We start from the raw sequence: 16448 nt of genomic DNA, 5'->3' as shown, positions 1-16448 counted from the left end.
ATTAGTGTGAATACTGGAACGTACCAAGTAGCAGGTTAGCATGAATACTGGAACGTACCAAGTAGTATATTGGTGTGAATACTGGAACGTACCAAGTAGTATGTTGGTGTGAATACTGGAACGTACCAAGTAGTATATTGGTGTGAATACTGGAACGTACCAAGTAGCAGGTTAGCGTGAATACTGGAATGTACCAAGTAGTATGTTAGTGTGAATACTGGAACGTACCAAGTAGCAGGTTAGCATGAATACTGGAACGTACCAAGTAGTATATTGGTGTGAATACTGGAACGTACCAAGTAGTATGTTGGTGTGAATACTGGAACGTACCAAGTAGTATATTGGTGTGAATACTGGAACGTACCAAGTAGTACTTTATCCGGTCGTACCTTCTGGGATGAAGTGATTCTTCAATGTTTTACACACTTTAATTTCTAATACAAAAAGATTTATGACAAAGCAAAGACCACGTTACTCTCTCTGTACAACATGTCAACAACAGAACAGGAACCAGGACAGCAGCAGGCGGTTTTGTAACCGACCTGGTCCTCAGAGGTCAGATGTGAACGGACCGGTTTGGCTTCACTTTCTTCTTCAGTCCTTTCTTTTTAGTTTTTTTGTTTGGATCCACCATCTCTCCCTTGAACGAGTTTTTAGTCGACTTCTGCTGCTTTCCCGTGAAGCTCTTGAACCCTCCCCGAGCGGCTCCCCTCTCCGGCCCCGGGCCCTTCATCGGGCTCCTGCCGGTCCTGCCTGTTGTTCCCGTGATGTCCGTTTTCTTCTTCTGCTTCTCTTTCTTCATGGACCTCTTCACCCGGACGGACCTGCCCTCCAGCTTGGAGCCGTCCAGCTCCAGGGCCAGCTGCACCGAGTCAGCACTCTGCAACAGGTGAGGTGGAGAACAGGGGTGAGGTGGAGAACAGGGGTGAGGTGGAGAACACGGGTGAGGTGGAGAACACGGGTGAGGTGGAGAACAGGGGTGAGGTGGAGAACAGGGGTGAGGTGGAGAACACGGGTGAGGTGGAGAACACGGGTGAGGTGGAGAACAGGGGTGAGGTGGAGAACAGGGGTGAGGTGGAGAACACGGGTGAGGTGGAGAACAGGGGTGAGGTGGAGAACACGGGTGAGGTGGAGAACAGGGGTGAGGTGGAGAACAGGGGTGAGGTGGAGAACAGGGGTGAGGTGGAGAACAGGGGTGAGGTGGAGAACACGGGTGAGGTGGAGAACACGGGTGAGGTGGAGAACAGGGGTGAGGTGGAGAACAGGGGTGAGGTGGAGAACACGGGTGAGGTGGAGAACACGGGTGAGGTGGAGAACAGGGGTGAGGTGGAGAACACGGGTGAGGTGGAGAACACGGGTGAGGTGGAGAACACGGGTGAGGTGGAGAACAGGGGTGAGGTGGAGAACACGGGTGAGGTGGAGAACAGGGGTGAGGTGGAGAACAGGGGTGAGGTGGAGAACAGGGGTGAGATCAGAGAGCTTCACGAGCTGACGTTACAGTGACTGTTGTCCTTACAAAGATGGAGAGAAGCAGCTCGTACCTCAAACAGGATGTAGCCGAATCCTTTCCCCATCCCAGAGTTCTGGTCCCGCACCAGTCGCACCGCCTCCACTGTGCCGCACTCCTCGAAATGCCTCCGAAACACCAGCTCGTTGATCTCTGTGGACGCACGGCAGGATGAGCTTCAGAACGACAAACCGTTGACGTGCATGCGGCGTTTCGTCACCGTGAACTCACCGAACGATAGATTCCCCACAAACACGGAGCGCTTGTGATCGTGCTGCAAGACAAAAGCAGGGTTCAGCGTCCAACAACGGGTTCACCGTAACAACGGGTACACCGCAACAACGGGTACACCGTAACAACGGGTACACCGCAACAACGGGTACACCGCAGCAACGGGTACACCGCAACAACGGGTACACCGTAGCAACGGGTACACCGTAACAACGGGTACACCGCAACAACGGGTACACCTTAACAACGGGGTACACCGTAGCAACGGGGTTCACCTTAACAACGGGGTGTGCAGACTTACCGCCGAGCTGTCAACCACTCGGTCCACTCGGATGTGAAAGTCTTTCTCGATCTCCACGCCGTTTCTGTCGGGACACACACACACACACACACACACACACACACACACACACACACACACACACACACACACACACACACACACACACAGTCTTTAATGTGGTGAGCTGAGCAGCATGTCCGCCGGGTTCAGGTGACCGTGAGGACGGCTCACCTCTCCAGAGCTTTGGCGACGCCGTCCTCGTCCTTAAACACCACGTAGGCGTTCACGCTCTGCTTCTTTGGATGGACTTTACGTCTGTGAAGTGAAAAGAAGATTGTTGTTGTTTTGTTTTTAAATCGCTCATAAAATGTCACGATATATAAAACCTCTGGGCATCTTCATCACTTCTACTGTTGAAGTATAGAAAATGTTTTAACCGTACTGGATAGCAGCGACTCTGCGGGACATGGAGGGATCCTCTCTGACCTGCGGTTCAAACAGAAGGAATCATGGGATTAAACTACAGCACCTGCTCTGGGCGCCGCCCGCCATCTTTGTGTAGTTTTCAGTTGCTTTTTTTACCACAGAGCGAAACCGGATGGATTCGATGGACCCTTTGTCCCTGAAGAGGCTCTGCAGGCTCTGCCGGGGGACAGGTGAGTCAGATCAGATCGAGTCGTCCATCAACAGAAGGTCAGAGGTCGTTAGCGGGAGACGTACCTTCTTGGTGCAGCTGACGGGCAGGTTGCCGACGAACACCGTCCTCTTTGTCTTCAGAGCCTCCTCCTCTTTGAAGGCCTTCGTCTTCTGCCTCTTCATCACCCAGTGCTCCGCATCCTTCTCTACGCCCGACTCCGCCGCCTTCCTCTTCCTCCTCGCCGACGGCCCCGGCGCCCGCTCGGCCTCGTCGGCCTCCTGCAAGCTGCTCTCCCTGAAACCAGCAGACGGTCGGGAATGAGACGATGGAAGATCCGAGGATCCGCCGGTCGTCTGCTTCTCGACTCCTCACCTGTTTTCCAGCTTCTGGTCGGCTGCCGATTTCTCCTTCGAAGGCTGCCTCTTCTTCTGGGGGGGTTGACCTTTGACCCCTGGACTTTCTTTCAGCTGCTCCTGTGGTTCTGTGCTCTTCTGAACGGGCTGAAAACAAACAACCAAAAACAACCCGTGACTGTGGGCGAAGCTGTTGGAGCTGTTCTACCTCCAGCACTGATCCGGGTGCTCTTCTACCTGCGGCAGCTCTAGGACCGGGTCGCTGAGCAACAGCCAATGAGAGCAAGCGACAGAAACAACATGCCCAACCACAGACTGACTTCATGGGCTACCAAATTATTTATCTAACTAGATGGTGATGCTGATAACAAACAGCTGCTTCTGTCACCCGTCGTCTTTAATATAGAACCTCATCCAGTCAGCAGCAGTGTCTGCCGGGGACGGTGGAGGGTAGAGGGGGACGGTGGAAGGGGACAGTGGAGGGTAGAATGGGACGGTGGAGGGTAGAGGGGGACGGTGGAAGGGGACAGTGGAGGGTAGAATGGGACGGTGGAGGGTAGAGGGGGACGGTGGAAGGGGGACAGTGGAGGGTAGAATGGGACGGTGGAGGGTAGAGGGGGACGGTGGAAGGGGACAGTGGAGGGTAGAATGGGACGGTGGAGGGTAGAGGGGGACGGTGGAAGGGGACAGTGGAGGGTAGAATGGGACGGTGGAGGGTAGAGGGGGACGGTGGAAGGGGGACAGTGGAGGGTAGAATGGGACGGGGGAGGGTAGAGGGGGACGGTGGAAGGGGGACAGTGGAGGGTAGAATGGGACGGTGGAGGGTAGAGGGGGACGGTGGAAGGGGACAGTGGAGGGTAGAATGGGACGATGGAGGGTAGAATGGGACGGTGGAGGGTAGAGGGGGACGGTGGAAGGGGACAGTGGAGGGTAGAATGGGACGATGGAAGGGGACAGTGGAGGGTAGAGGGGGACGGTGGAAGGGGACAGTGGAGGGTAGAATGGGACGATGGAGGGTAGAATGGGACGATGGAGGGTAGAGGGGGACGGTGGAAGGGGACGGTGAGGATAGAGGGGGCGGTGGAGGGTAGAGGGGGCGGTGGAAGGGGGACGGTGAGGGTAGAAGGGGACAGTGAGGGTAGAGGGGGACGGTGGAAGGGGACAGTGGAGGGTAGAATGGGACGATGGAGGGTAGAGGGGGACGGTGGAAGGGGACAGTGGAGGGTAGAATGGGACGATGGAAGGGGACAGTGAGGATAAAGGGGGCGGTGGAGGGTAGAGGGGGCGGTGGAAGGGGGACGGTGAGGTTAGAGGGGGACTGTGGAAGGGGACAGTGGAGGGTAGAATGGGACGGTGGAGGGTAGAGGGGGACGGTGGAAGGGGACAGTGGAGGGTAGAATGGGACGGTGGAGGGTAGAATGGGACGGTGGAGGGTAGAATGGGACGATGGAGGGTAGAGGGGGACGGTGGAAGGGGACAGTGAGGGTAGAGGGGGACGGTGGAGGGTAGAGGGGACGGTGAGGGGGACGGTGGAGGGTAGAGTGGGCGGTGAGGGGGACAACGGGGACGGTGAGGGGGACGACGGGGACGGTGGAAGGGGACGGTGAGGGTAGAGGGGGACGGTGAGGGGGACAGTGGAGGACTTTACCTGGACGGCGGGCTGGAACAGGACCGGTCCCGCTGGTGCTGAGGTGCCGAACAGAGCCGACAGCGACCCGGAGGCTGCGGGGTTCTTCTGGGTCAAACTTCCGGCCACCTGACCCACCACGTAGTCAGCTGACGGCTCCCTGCTGAGGACGGAAACAGAGATAGAGGGACATCTGCTGACGTCATTTCATACAGAGCACATGTCCTCCGAAACACATTCAGGAGACAAAACATCCAAACGAACCTCTGCGGAACTTTCTTCATGTTGTCGTTTTATTTCCGGATGATTCTGAAGGTGGAAATAAAAGCTGCTGCACGCGCACCGTCTACCACGACGTCATGTGACCAAGACACGAGACCACAGCTGTCCAACTGCGAAGTACCTCCGACATGAAACACTCCGCGGGCACGAAGGTTCCTGACGGTTTTTCCTGGATTTTTGTTTGATTTGAGACCACCGGCATAAAAGACGGAAAGACAGGGGACACTTAAAGACACTTCAAGATGGACAACTTTAAAATATATTTATATTTACTCGAATAGACATTTCGACTTGTTTATTTTATTCCGCAGGAAACTTGTACGACGTTGAAATGTGTCACTTCCGGTAAGGTGTATGTTTTGGTGTGGGACCGTCGGCGGCCCCGGTAGAACCCAACCGGAGCTTTTCCGGTGTTTCTTGAACAGCTGGATTGATATCCGACCGCTCCACGAACCCTCCGACTCTCTCGGTATCCGCGGGGCTCCGTCTCCGGTTCTTTTTCCCGCCTCGGCATGGAGGTGCCGCCGGACGCGGTGGGCAGGCGGGTGTCCTGCGGCGGGGAGCGGGCTACGGTCCGGTACGTGGGCCCGGTGCCTCCGACTGACGGTGAGACGCGGAAGTCCCGCAGCTTTGATCGTGATGCTCATGACGCCTGCTGTTAGCACATAACGTGTCTGCGTCAGAGCTCAGACAGCAGCCATCAGGTCGGGATGAGGAGCGGTGTCGGTACCGGGTCGGTGCCGGAGTCCACTTAGTGTGTTTGTGTTGCAGGGCTGTGGCTCGGCGTGGAGTGGGACGTCCCGCAGAGAGGGAAACACGACGGCAGCCACCAGGGAGTTCAGTACTTCACATGCAGGTGAGGACATGGATCCTGAGGACCGGAAGTCCTGATGGTGGACCGGAAGTCCTGGCGGTGGACCGGAAGCCCTGATGGTGCAGAGGGTTCACGATTCAACACGGACCAAATAAACGTGATGAAGAGTGACGAGTTTGACATTTGAAGATGGTGTCCGAGGTAACTGAGAAAATGTCCTCTGTCCTCCCTCAGACACCCGACAGGAAGCTCCTTCGTCCGCCCGGCCAAGGTGAGCTTCGGGGTGGACTACCTGACCGCTGTGCGACAGGCGTACGTCTCCGACACCGACCAGCTGGGTCAGAAGGTCAACATCTGGCCGGAGCAGCAGAAGGTGCGCAGGTAGGACGGTCATCACCTCCTGACAGCTGAGGACGAGAGGCCGGAGGGTCAATCAGTCAGTCAGTCAATCAGTCAATCAGTCAGTCAATCAATCAATCAATCGGTCAATCAACCAGTCAGTCAAGCAATCGGTCAATCAACCAGTCAATCAATCAATCAGTCAGTCAATCAATCAATCGGTCAATCAACCAGTCAGTCAATTAATCAATCGGTCAATCAACCAGTCAGTCAATCAATCAATCGGTCAATCAATCAGTCAGTCAAGCAATCGGTCAATCAACCAATCAATCAATCAGTCAGTCAATCAATCAATCGGTCAATCAACCAGTCAGTCAATTAATCAATCGGTCAATCAATCAGTCAGTCAAGCAATCAATCAGTCGATCAAACAGTCAATCAGTCAATCAATCAGTCAGTCAGTCAATCAATCAGTCAATCAACCAATCAATCAGTCAGTTAATCGCTCACTCAATCAGTCAGTCAATCAATCAATCAGTCGATCAAACAGTCAATCTGTCAGTCAATCAGTCAATCAATCAGTCAGTCAGTCAATCAATCAGTCAATCAACCAATCAATCAGTCAGTTAATCGCTCACTCAATCAGTCAATCAATCAGTCAGTCAGTCAATCAACTAACCTGATTTGTACTTCAGTATAATAGGAGGTATATACTTTATTAATCCCTGAGGGGAAATTTTTTCACCACAGCAGCAAACATACAGAAGCAATAATAGAAAGAATAGAATAAAATAATAAAATAATAGGAAATACTTGGTAAATGTAGTTTGTTGCGTCCCTCCACCAGCCTTTGCTGATAGTCCTTTATTTTGAAAGCACTTTATTTTGAAAGCACCTGCAGGAAGCCCTCAGTGTCTCTGAGTGAGTGGAAAGAACAATAAAGACTGAAAACAGGGTTCATGTTGAAAAGAGCAGAACAAGGTTCTGGATTTATTCCTGCTGTTCTTCTTCCATCTGGTCTTCACTAGAAACCAGCTTTCATGTGTTTGTGGCAGCCATTGTTGTTGTTATTAATCAGAACCCCCGTCGGGGTCGGACCCCCTGTCAGAACCGGAACCGGAACCGTTCATGACTTCATGGAGCAGCTGAGGACGTGAAGACGTGTCTCCTCTGCTTGTTTCTGTCCCTCCAGTCTGGATGAACTTCCGTCGGTGCTGCTGAACCGCTGTGAGGTGAACGGACCCGGAGCCGACGGGGAAACACGCAGACTCACCCCCAGTATCTTTGTCCACCTGTGAAGTGTCTCCGCTTCCCCGGGGACACTCGGGTCCTTCATCACTTCTTTCATTCAACAGGAGATTACAGCTATACTCTCAGCAAACCTGCAAAACTCATAAACTCTGTGTGTGTGTGTGTGTGTGTGTGTGTGTGTGTGTGTGTGTGTGTGTGTGTGTGTGTGTCTGTGTGTGTGTGTGTCTTTAAAGCAGCCTCGTGCAGGACTTACTGACATCTCGTGGTGAGACTGCAGATTGCACCCAACAAACCTGGAGTCTCTGAGTTTGTCCCTCGTGAGTTGCTATAGAAACGGCTCCCTGTGTGAAGGGTCATTCCAAGGTCACAGAAACACCACAGCTCTTAGTTTCATGATGGAGATTAGGTTCCATTTGTGTTGTTGCTGGTTGATGGTCGCACCTTAACAGCCGTGGCCAGATGTGCAGTGGTTGGACCTGAGTGGGACTCTGCTGTCCTGCTGGGAGGACGTGGCCGCCGTCACTCAGCAGCTGGACCACCTGGAGCGCCTGCACCTCAGGTACGCAGCGCTGCTGTTGGACCTGCCGTCTTCCGCCGTCTTCCTCTTTCCTCTCAACTCTTCATCGTGTCTCTTTCTGCAGCAACAACCGGCTGAGTTTGCCCTCCGACCCCCCGGCCCACCGCCGGGCCTTCGGCAGCCTCCGAGTCCTCGCCCTCAACGGCTGCGAGCTCACCTGGCCTCAGGTACATAACCTACACATCAGGAAACAAACCTCTGATTCATGTTTGTAGTTACAACCAAAACAAGAGTGACACTGTGAAATGTACATAAAAACACAACGCAATCATTTTCAAATCTCATAAACTAATTTAATGGAAAATAGATCAAATGTTGAAACTGAGACATTTTATTGTTTTATTAAATATATATTTGATCTGTGATGTCAGCAGCACGTCTCTATAAAGTTGTTCCAGGATCATGTTCACCACTGAGCTGCATCAACTCTTCTTTTAACAACACTCTGGAAACGTTGGGGAACTGAGGAGACCAGTTTCTGGAGTTTTGAAAGTGAAATGTGGTCCCATTCTTGCCTGATAGAGGATTTCAGCTGCTCAACAGTTCAGGGTCTCCTTTGTTGTATTGTTCATGTCCTGATGCTCCAGATGTTTCCAATGATTGACAGGTCTGGACTGCAGGAGGCCAGTTTATCAGCGGACTCTTCTACTAGAGAACCATGCTGTTGGAATACGTGCAGAATGTGGTTGGACGTTGTTCTGCTGAAATAAACAAGACCTTCCCTGAAAGAGACGTTGTCTGGATGGCAGCATATGTTGCTCCAAAACCTGAATATATCATTCAGCATTAATGCTTCCTTCCAGATGTTCAAGCTGCCCATGCCATGTGCACTAATGCATCCCTGTACCATCACAGATGCTTCAGAACGGAGAAGGAACAGAGTTGATGTTGTTTCTGTTCATGAATGTTTGGATGAACTCTGCAGTGACGATGACTCGTTGACAGTCCAGCGGTCACCGTGATACCTTCCTGCTCCCGTCTCACCTGTCCTGTTGCCATCTCTCTCTGGCGGACCTGTGGTCCCCTCGTCCTCAGGTCCTGGTGGTCGTCTCCATGTGTCCTCAGCTGGACAACCTGTCTGTAGAAGAGAACCAGATCACAGATGTGCAGAGGTAGAGCTGCTGTCCTTCCTCACGACCTCCCTGCTCCCTCTGCTGTCGCCCTGACGTCCTCTCCCTCTCTGTGACCCTCTGCAGGCCGGAGGGAGTACTGCAGTGTCTCCGGACTCTCAGCCTGTCCTCTAACCCATTAGAGCAGGACGGCGTGCTCGGCCTGTCCCACCTGCCCAGGTACAGGGACGCGCCTCCTCCCGTCCTCCTCTTTACCAAACAGTGAATATTGTTTGCTGAAGTATCGTTGTGATGAGTCGGTGCTGAAGGAGTTCAACCCTCTCGCTTCTCTTACAGACTGGAGGAGATCAACGTGTCCAGAACCGGACTGTCCACTCTCCGGTTTGAAGACGCTGCTCCTGGTAAACACAACTTTGATATTCTCCTTTGATTTGTGACGTATTACAGAAGAAATGAAACATGACAATATTTAGATCTTTGTTGTAAAACCCAGCAGCTGTTGTTAATTCAGTTTCCTGTGTAGGATGTAGAACGGCCATGTTTCCTTCTCTGAAGAGTCTCAACCTGGACAACAACAGCATCACTGAGGTCGGTGTGACGTCGCCGTGGCGTCGGTGTGATGTCGCCGTGTTTCAAATAAAAAGCACAGCAGGTAAAACAAGTCTCTCTCTCTCTCAGTGGTGTGTGGTGGACGAGCTAGCCAAACTTCCTAGTTTGGTTCAGTTTAGTTGTCGTGGCAACCGACTGGTGAGCAGCGACGGAAACCCCAAAACAGCCAATCAGATGCTGATCGCCAAACTGGGACAGCTGGTCTCCCTGAACAGCTGTCAGGTGAGCTGGAGCTGTGTGTGTGTGTGTGTGTGTGTGTGTGTGTGTGTGTGTGTGTGTGTGTGTGTGTGTGTTTCCAAGCTGACCTGTTTCCTGGTGTCCTTCAGATCTTCCATGAGGACAGGAGGGGGGCGGAGCTTGACTACATCAAGATGTTTGGAGAGGAGTGGCTGAAGGCAGGTGGGCGGAGTCAGACCAGCACCGATTTCAGCTGTCGGCACCCTCGTTACCAGAGCCTCATCGACAGTAAGTCCCACCCACTGTCATCTGATTGGTCCACCTGAACCACCTGACTGAAGTGTGCAGGTCAGTGATCAGACTCTGTTTCAGAGTACGGCGCTCCGGAGGAAGGAGAGTTCAAGAAGCCGGAGCCGTTTGCCCTGAAAAATCAGCTGATGAGTTAGTCCCGCCTCTTTCTGCTGCCTGCTCTCTAATTGGCTCCCTGAACACCCAGAGCAGGAAACCCTCAGTGTGATGTTTTCTCCTCCACAGAGATCACGTTCGTGTTTCCTGAAGACGCTGAACGAGAGCCCATCGAGAAGAAGCTTCCAGGTAAAACGCCCCCCACCCCGTCTGTTTCCGGACCGAACGCAGCGCCCCCCGCAGGAACTGGTGTCTAACTGAACGTGACACCTGAAATGTTTGTGTGTGCAGCCTCCATGGTGGTCCAGAAGGTGAAGGGCCTCCTGTACAGACTGCTGAAGGTCCCTGCAGCAGATCTGAGGCTCTCCTACAGCAGCCCGAAGGTAACGCAGCGTCTGAAGCTCTGCTTCAATCTGAGGCTGTAAAAGGTTCATGGAGGAGGAGCAGCTCCTCCGTCGCTGACGTGTTGTCGTCTCCTCTGCAGCTGCTGGGGACCGAGTTTGAGATCGACAGCGATCTGAAGACGCTGCAGTTTTACTCCATCGAGGCCGGAGACCGAGTGTTGGTCCGCTGGTCCTGACGAGACCCCCAGGTGAACCATCAGTGATGTCATCAACCAGCAGTGATGTCATCGTCCATCAGTGATGTCATCAACCATCAGTGATGTCATCGTTGGTTTGTGAACGTTATGAATCCTCCAGTTCAGATTCTGTCCGTCACCATCTTTGCTAGTTCGGAGCGGTTTGGAGCAGGAAGTGACCATATTTGGACGAGCTGGGGGAGGAGCCAGTGGTGGATCTGACCGATCTGATCGGAAACCTGACGATACTACGTCCCGCCCACCGATAGCTGTAACCTGACTGCACCACAGGCCTGTCAATCAAACAGACACGCCCCCAAAACCAGGTCTTCTTGAATCTTCTTTTCTAATGAATGAGGGATTATTTTCAGATGGACCTCCAGAAAACTAAGAAGAAGGAGTGACTTTAGCTAACAACACCGAGATAACTGATGGACACATTTGATTCACTTTGGATTTGATGAGAGAAGTTGAATGGGAGTCTATGGAGCCGGAGGCTTTTTGGAGCCGACCTCTAGTGGCACTCGCTGGTATTGCAGCTGAAGACACTTCTGGATCAGAACCATTTTACAGACCTGAAGCTCCAGTTTAACCCAAAATGATTCATACTAATGTTCAAATGTTCACATCTAGACTTTGACTTGTGGCTGGAGATGACATCACTGAGTGAAGACATTGTGCTCGAGATATAAATAAAAACATTCACTATTTTCATGTTGTTGTTGTTGTTGTTTTAAATATTTTTTATGAATAATATCACGTCCATAATGTAAAGCAGCCTCAGTGGACAACCAGAGGTCCTCACCCAGCTTCTTGTTTTCTGTCTAGTTGATGAGGACGTTGAGAAGTTTGGACATTTTAGTAAAATGTGTAAAACAACATGGAGATAGTTGATTTATTATTATTATTTTGTCATTTCTTTAAGCTTCTTACAGATGATGAAACCTGCTGGTCAAATAATCTAATTCACATTTTGGGCTGAACTACGTCCACTTTCATAGACAGTCTGTGCTCTGGACTCTGTCACCACGACGACGTCAGTCCACTGTCGTCATGGTGACAGATGAAGCTGAGCAGCCAAAGTTCACGCTTTTATTTTGTGAATTCAAAGATAATAATAATAAATGTGTTTGCTCTTGTGTGAAGCAGCGTCTGATGTCCGTCCTCTCGTCAGCGCTCGAGGATCCTCTCCACCAACAAACGTGTTTATTAAATCTCTGCAGCGGGACAGAAAACAGAACAGAAGACATCCAATAATAAATGTTCAATAAATACATGTAAAATACCCTGTGGAGTGCTAATCCTTCAAAACCACGACGATAAACCAACATCCAAAAGATCAAAGGTCAGCTCCACCGTGACGTCAGACCGACTGACTGATCTGAACGCTGCTGACGTGCAGATCTGTGCAGCATCGTCTGCTGTCATGGCAACAGCTCAGATTTATGCAGCGCTTCAGTGCAGATGGTGTCCGAGTCGGTGTGGAGCAGCGCCAACACCGACCACCAGGGGGCAGCAGAGGATCCAGTTCTGCCTCTGGGGGATCCCAACCGGATTATTCAGGCTGTCAATCACGAGATGAAGACACGAGTAGTTCCTGTAGAAGGGACGGAGACGGGACCGTGTCCACGTGTCCTCCCACAACATGTCTCTCCCTGAGGACACGTTAGTGTTTCCACCGGCTGGAGACAAAAGAACGCAACAATCAGCTGCTTCAATGGACTTCTGTTCATTAAATGTATTGAAGAGTTTACGTGCAGTGAAACTAAAGTATTGAAAGGATGTGACCATGGGGATGATGGTGTCATGGGGATGATGGAGGGTGATGGTGTCATGGGGATGGAGAACGGAGGGAGAATAACATTTTGGACCAGATGTTGTACGAAGATATTTTGGATTATCTACTATAGCATGACATTTTGTAGCAGGTCGGACGACACGATAATATGAGTTTTATGAAATTGTAGATGATATTATTGAGGAACGTGTCGTAGAATTAACGAAGAACCAACAACATTATTACTGTTTACTCCACTTAAAAATAGTAATGAACCGGGTAAATACAGCTGGTGCTACACTTCCTGTTACCTCCTTCATAAAACGTAAAGACTTTTGTTGTTTTTTAACAAACGTGCTTCAAGTTATTTTTGTCCGAGTTAATCGTAGCAGAATCAACGTGTACGTATAAAAGGATTGTCGGCCATCTTAAATATAGACTATATATAAAATCTGTTAACGGAGGATGTTTTAGCTCCAGCTGTAAGCTCCTTGAAAGACTGCCGGTGGAAAACAAAGATGTCATGCCAGTTGCGATCTGCAGCTTCACCACTAGGTGTCACTAAATGCTCACATTTATTTTTACGGTGTAAGTGTTTCAATTCTTCACTGTTTGTTATAAACAAACATTTCTATTGTTATAACATTTTTACCGAAACATTACATTTTCCACACGTGATCAGAAACACGTCTTTGAACCACGAGAAGTTTCTGAAGTTTTATTTTGGAGGGAAACGCTGAGTCATCGTCATCACAGCAATCTGGCACATACAGGAGCTACACACACCTTGATCATCATCATCCTCGTCTTCATCAGGGAGATCTCAGGCTCACATCAGCACCATTGAAAAATCACAGAATGTCGTCTGCATATCAGGAAGTTATTTACACGTTCATATAAAAATACATTGTAAGTTTTAAAACACAACAGGATGAATGAGGAAGTGTCGGCGACTCAGCGGTGCTGGTCGTGGTCCGTTCCTCACAGCAGTCACTTTATCACAGGATTATTATTCACTATAAACTATAAACTAAAGGTATATTGGTAAAGTGTTATTTTACAAACGTATTACAGATCATTTAAAAATTCATTTAGTAAGATCTTTTTTTTTTTAACCCCTGATTCACTTGAACTGAATTCACGTCATCAAACAGGAAGAAATGAATGATTATTATCATTATTATTATTATTATTATTATTATTATTATTATTATCATACATGACTGAATCCTTCAGATAAGACTTCTGTCAGTGAAACAGAACCAGACTTCTTATTTTAAACTGCACAGAACATCCTGCTGAACCAAACATGGTTTTATCTGAAACAAAAAATACCTTTCAAACCTTTGAGGCTTTTTTTAAAACGTGAAACATTTTCAGACCGTCATCGAACTTCGTTCATCACACAAATCTTTAGAAATATTTCTGATTGTTTCTCGCAGATCTGTAAAAAAGGAAGTTAAAAAAAGACTTTAAAAAAACACTATAAACACAACCTGAAGTTCATCGTTCCTGCTGTCTTTTATAAAAACGTCAGAGCAGTTAGAAACGGGTCGAGAGTCCAGTCGGACCTCGACGACGACGCAAGGAAGCGACTGATCTCACCTGAAGAGTGACATCACAAACACCCGGCGGACAGGTGGAAAGTGAAACGCTCAGTTCAAGTCCGAAAGGTAGAAAACAAAAAGATTCAGTTAGCTGGTTCTGCTGGTTCCGCAGGTTCTGCTGGTTCTGCAGAGGCCTCTGTGTCGACTCACAGGTTTCCCTCCACACACCGGCCGGCGGAGGCGTCCGGGCAGCGACAGGTGAACCCTCCGAGCCGCGGCAGACACAGGTGAGAACATCCGCCGTTGTTGGAGCAGTAGTTGTACGCTGGACCAGAACCAGAACCAGAACCAGAGGGGGGGGGGGCGTTAGGAAGCAGCGCTACATAAACATGTTAACACTAACAGGATTAACACTCTGGATGGTGCAGGAGGAGGAAAACACCATCCTAACAGACCCTGAACCATCCTGACTTGCAAAGGCTGCTGGGAGATCTCCCATCATGCACTGCTCCTCTCCTCTCTGCTCCAACACTTCACTTCACATCATTTCTCCAAGTTCCTACAGAACAAGCCGTCCCTGAACGCAGCGTTTTAAATCCCGTCCAACGTGCCGGTCAGTCTTTCCTTTGACGCCATGAAACGGACCTGCAGCAGTTTACCAGCAGAAACACTCCGACAGGGCCGGAGTCAGCTGACGGAGGAGTTCAGGGGGCTGCAGTGTTCAACCAGCTGGGAGCCTCCACCTCACGGCCTCCACCTCCACGGCCCCCACCTCCACAGCCCCCACCTCCACAGCTGGCCTCCCTCAGGCCACATCAGCCCAGCGTTCCCACACTTATATCCATCCCACTCTGGAATCAATTACTACGCCCGCTCAGCACATTTTCACTCCCGGGTCTCTGGTGCTCAGGCTCCGCCCACAGAGCATGCTCAGTATGCATTCATCCGGCCAGCGCAGGAATGCACCCCCTCCCCCCCCCCCTCCCCCTCCTCCCACAGCAGATGTAAACTCTGTACACTGAGACATACACAGAGATTTATCTGCACTGTGAACTCTCATGTAAACAAGTGTTCCTCCAACCGTCCCAGAGAGACAACACCCAGCAGCTGGACTTCCCATCAGCCACCACTGATCACCTGCGCTCGTCCGGCCGCGACGCGTCATACGGACACACGGACGCTGTGTTCACGCTCGGCTGCAGGTCTGACGATACCGGTCCAATAAACGGGAACACGTCATCCACTTCTGACATGAAACGCTCTGGTTTGGTTTGTTCACACTGTTGTGAAAAGAAATCGGATTCTTTGAGTCACTTGGAGGAAAACCAGGAATAAATCCGTGAGCATCAGTCAGAACCAGGCGCACTGTTTTATTCTGGTCTTTATGCTAAGCTAGGCTAACTACACCCAGATGCCAGCGACAGACGTCTACATTTGGTGAAGTTCTCCTTTAAGCTATGAAACTTCTTCCCGCATGTACTCGTCTCCTTCTTCCCTTTCCTGCCTCCTTCCCTTTGACTGACAGGTCGACGGTTCGTACCTTGCGGACACTCCGTCGGCGTCGTGGTGATCCCGTAGAGCCGAGAGCGCTTCTGCGGCAAAAACTCCTGAGTCTCCGTCTCTGAGTGACGGTCCACCGCCACCACCGCCTCCCTGTCAGAAAGAACACCAACAAATCATGAGCCGTCCACGGAGACGCACTGGAGACGTCTCTGACGCCGGGACGTTCATGTTTCACTGGTGGTTGGAGGCTGACTGATGAAACTGGAAATGAATTGAACTAAAAAGCTGCTCATGATTAGAGGGTTGATGTCTGTGGGAGAACTCTGGTTTCTGGAACAGCCTTTAATGTGTCCACCGATGGTGTGATGGACAGCTGTCTGTCCTCTTTAATCATCAAAGACCAGAGCGGACGACATTCAGTCATCGCTGACTGTCGCCGTCACCATTTAAAATGACCGATGTCTCCGGCTGTCAGTCAATTCATGTAAACTCTGTCAACAAGCGGTCAACTAAATCTGACTCGTTCATTTAAACTGAAGTTTAAACCGTCCTCATACTTTTAAACCTTCGCTGTTCCAATGTAGAAGATCCTGATCAGCTGCAAATTGTACTGATAGCCTGCATGAGGCGTTTAGGGGACATCTGTCAATTGTAGCATCTACAGATAGCCTGCATGTGAGGCGTTTAGGGGACATCTGTCAATTGTAGCATCTACAGATAGCCTGCATGTGAGGCGTTTAGGGGACATCTGTCAATTATTTCCATGTGTGGGACACAGATTTAAACTAATATTCAGCTCGTTGATCGAGGAGTGACAGACAGCTCAGTGTGTTGTGTGTCTGTTGTGTGTCAGTGTTGTGTGTTAGTGTGTTGTGTGTC

General features: G+C 50.5%; 2 protein-coding genes and 1 long non-coding RNA gene across 6 annotated transcripts; 1 reads left to right on the top strand and 2 right to left on the bottom strand.

The window, feature by feature from the left end:
* Positions 1-406: 406 nt before the first annotated feature.
* rbm34 (RNA binding motif protein 34) lies at positions 407-5278 on the bottom strand. 2 transcript variants are annotated; one of them, XM_069687454.1, is made up of 11 exons: positions 4903-5278; positions 4660-4801; positions 3031-3149; positions 2742-2952; positions 2604-2663; positions 2464-2507; positions 2253-2336; positions 2040-2103; positions 1739-1781; positions 1542-1660; positions 407-880 (listed from the first exon to the last, which is right to left on the bottom strand). In XM_069687454.1, the coding sequence occupies exons 1-11, from the start codon at positions 4920-4922 to the stop codon at positions 557-559; spliced, it is 1230 nt and encodes a 409-aa protein (XP_069543555.1). In that variant the 5' UTR covers positions 4923-5278; the 3' UTR covers positions 407-556. The 2 variants fall into 2 exon arrangements, with proteins under 2 accessions (XP_069543555.1, XP_069543556.1); XM_069687455.1 differs by having other exon boundaries at positions 4660-4798.
* Positions 5279-5291: 13 nt separating this feature from the next.
* On the top strand, positions 5292-12567 carry tbce (tubulin folding cofactor E). Of its 3 annotated transcripts, none has more exons than XM_069687452.1 (17): positions 5292-5526; positions 5692-5776; positions 5969-6115; positions 7266-7351; positions 7784-7883; positions 7966-8068; positions 8937-9013; positions 9098-9190; positions 9308-9372; positions 9495-9559; positions 9650-9802; positions 9907-10045; positions 10130-10198; positions 10292-10351; positions 10454-10545; positions 10647-10754; positions 11889-12567. In XM_069687452.1, exons 1-16 carry the CDS (start codon positions 5433-5435, stop codon positions 10740-10742), a joined length of 1524 nt encoding a protein of 507 aa, XP_069543553.1. In that variant the 5' UTR covers positions 5292-5432; the 3' UTR covers positions 10743-10754; positions 11889-12567. The 3 variants fall into 3 exon arrangements, with proteins under 3 accessions (XP_069543553.1, XP_069543554.1, XP_069543552.1); XM_069687453.1 differs by having other exon boundaries at positions 11892-12566; XM_069687451.1 differs by lacking the exon at positions 11889-12567 and having other exon boundaries at positions 10647-11887.
* A 656-nt stretch (positions 12568-13223) lies between these two features.
* LOC138614176 (uncharacterized) lies at positions 13224-15715 on the bottom strand. Its single transcript, XR_011310234.1, has 2 exons — positions 15607-15715; positions 13224-14391 (listed from the first exon to the last, which is right to left on the bottom strand). It is a non-coding gene; the product is annotated as an uncharacterized lncRNA (long non-coding RNA).
* Between the last annotated feature and the right edge of the window lie 733 nt (positions 15716-16448).

Source organism: Brachyistius frenatus, unplaced genomic scaffold (genome assembly GCF_029030835.1).
Source record: "Brachyistius frenatus isolate BFR_SWC_R1_liver_20210118 unplaced genomic scaffold, ASM2903083v1 Contig_464, whole genome shotgun sequence".
In the NCBI taxonomy this organism is placed as follows: Eukaryota; Metazoa; Chordata; class Actinopteri; family Embiotocidae; genus Brachyistius; species Brachyistius frenatus.
Note: the sequence above shows the minus strand (reverse complement) of the source record. Positions and strands in the feature narration are given on the sequence as shown.

Excerpts from the sequence above, each read along its gene's own strand:
- tbce (XM_069687452.1), top strand. The coding sequence starts at position 5,433 with ATGGAGGTGCCGCCGGACGCGGTGGGCAGGCGGGTGTCCTGCGGCGGG. Across the intron at positions 6,116-7,265 it reads GAGCAGCAGAAGGTGCGCAG|TCTGGATGAACTTCCGTCGG; the intron begins GTAGGACGGTCA and ends CTGTCCCTCCAG. Across the intron at positions 9,803-9,906 it reads TCTCCCTGAACAGCTGTCAG|ATCTTCCATGAGGACAGGAG; the intron begins GTGAGCTGGAGC and ends GGTGTCCTTCAG.
- rbm34 (XM_069687454.1), bottom strand. The coding sequence starts at position 4,922 with ATGAAGAAAGTTCCGCAGAG. Across the intron at positions 2,104-2,252 it reads GTCGCCAAAGCTCTGGAGAG|AAACGGCGTGGAGATCGAGA; the intron begins GTGAGCCGTCCT and ends GTGTCCCGACAG. Across the intron at positions 881-1,541 it reads TCGGCTACATCCTGTTTGAG|AGTGCTGACTCGGTGCAGCT; the intron begins GTACGAGCTGCT and ends CACCTGTTGCAG.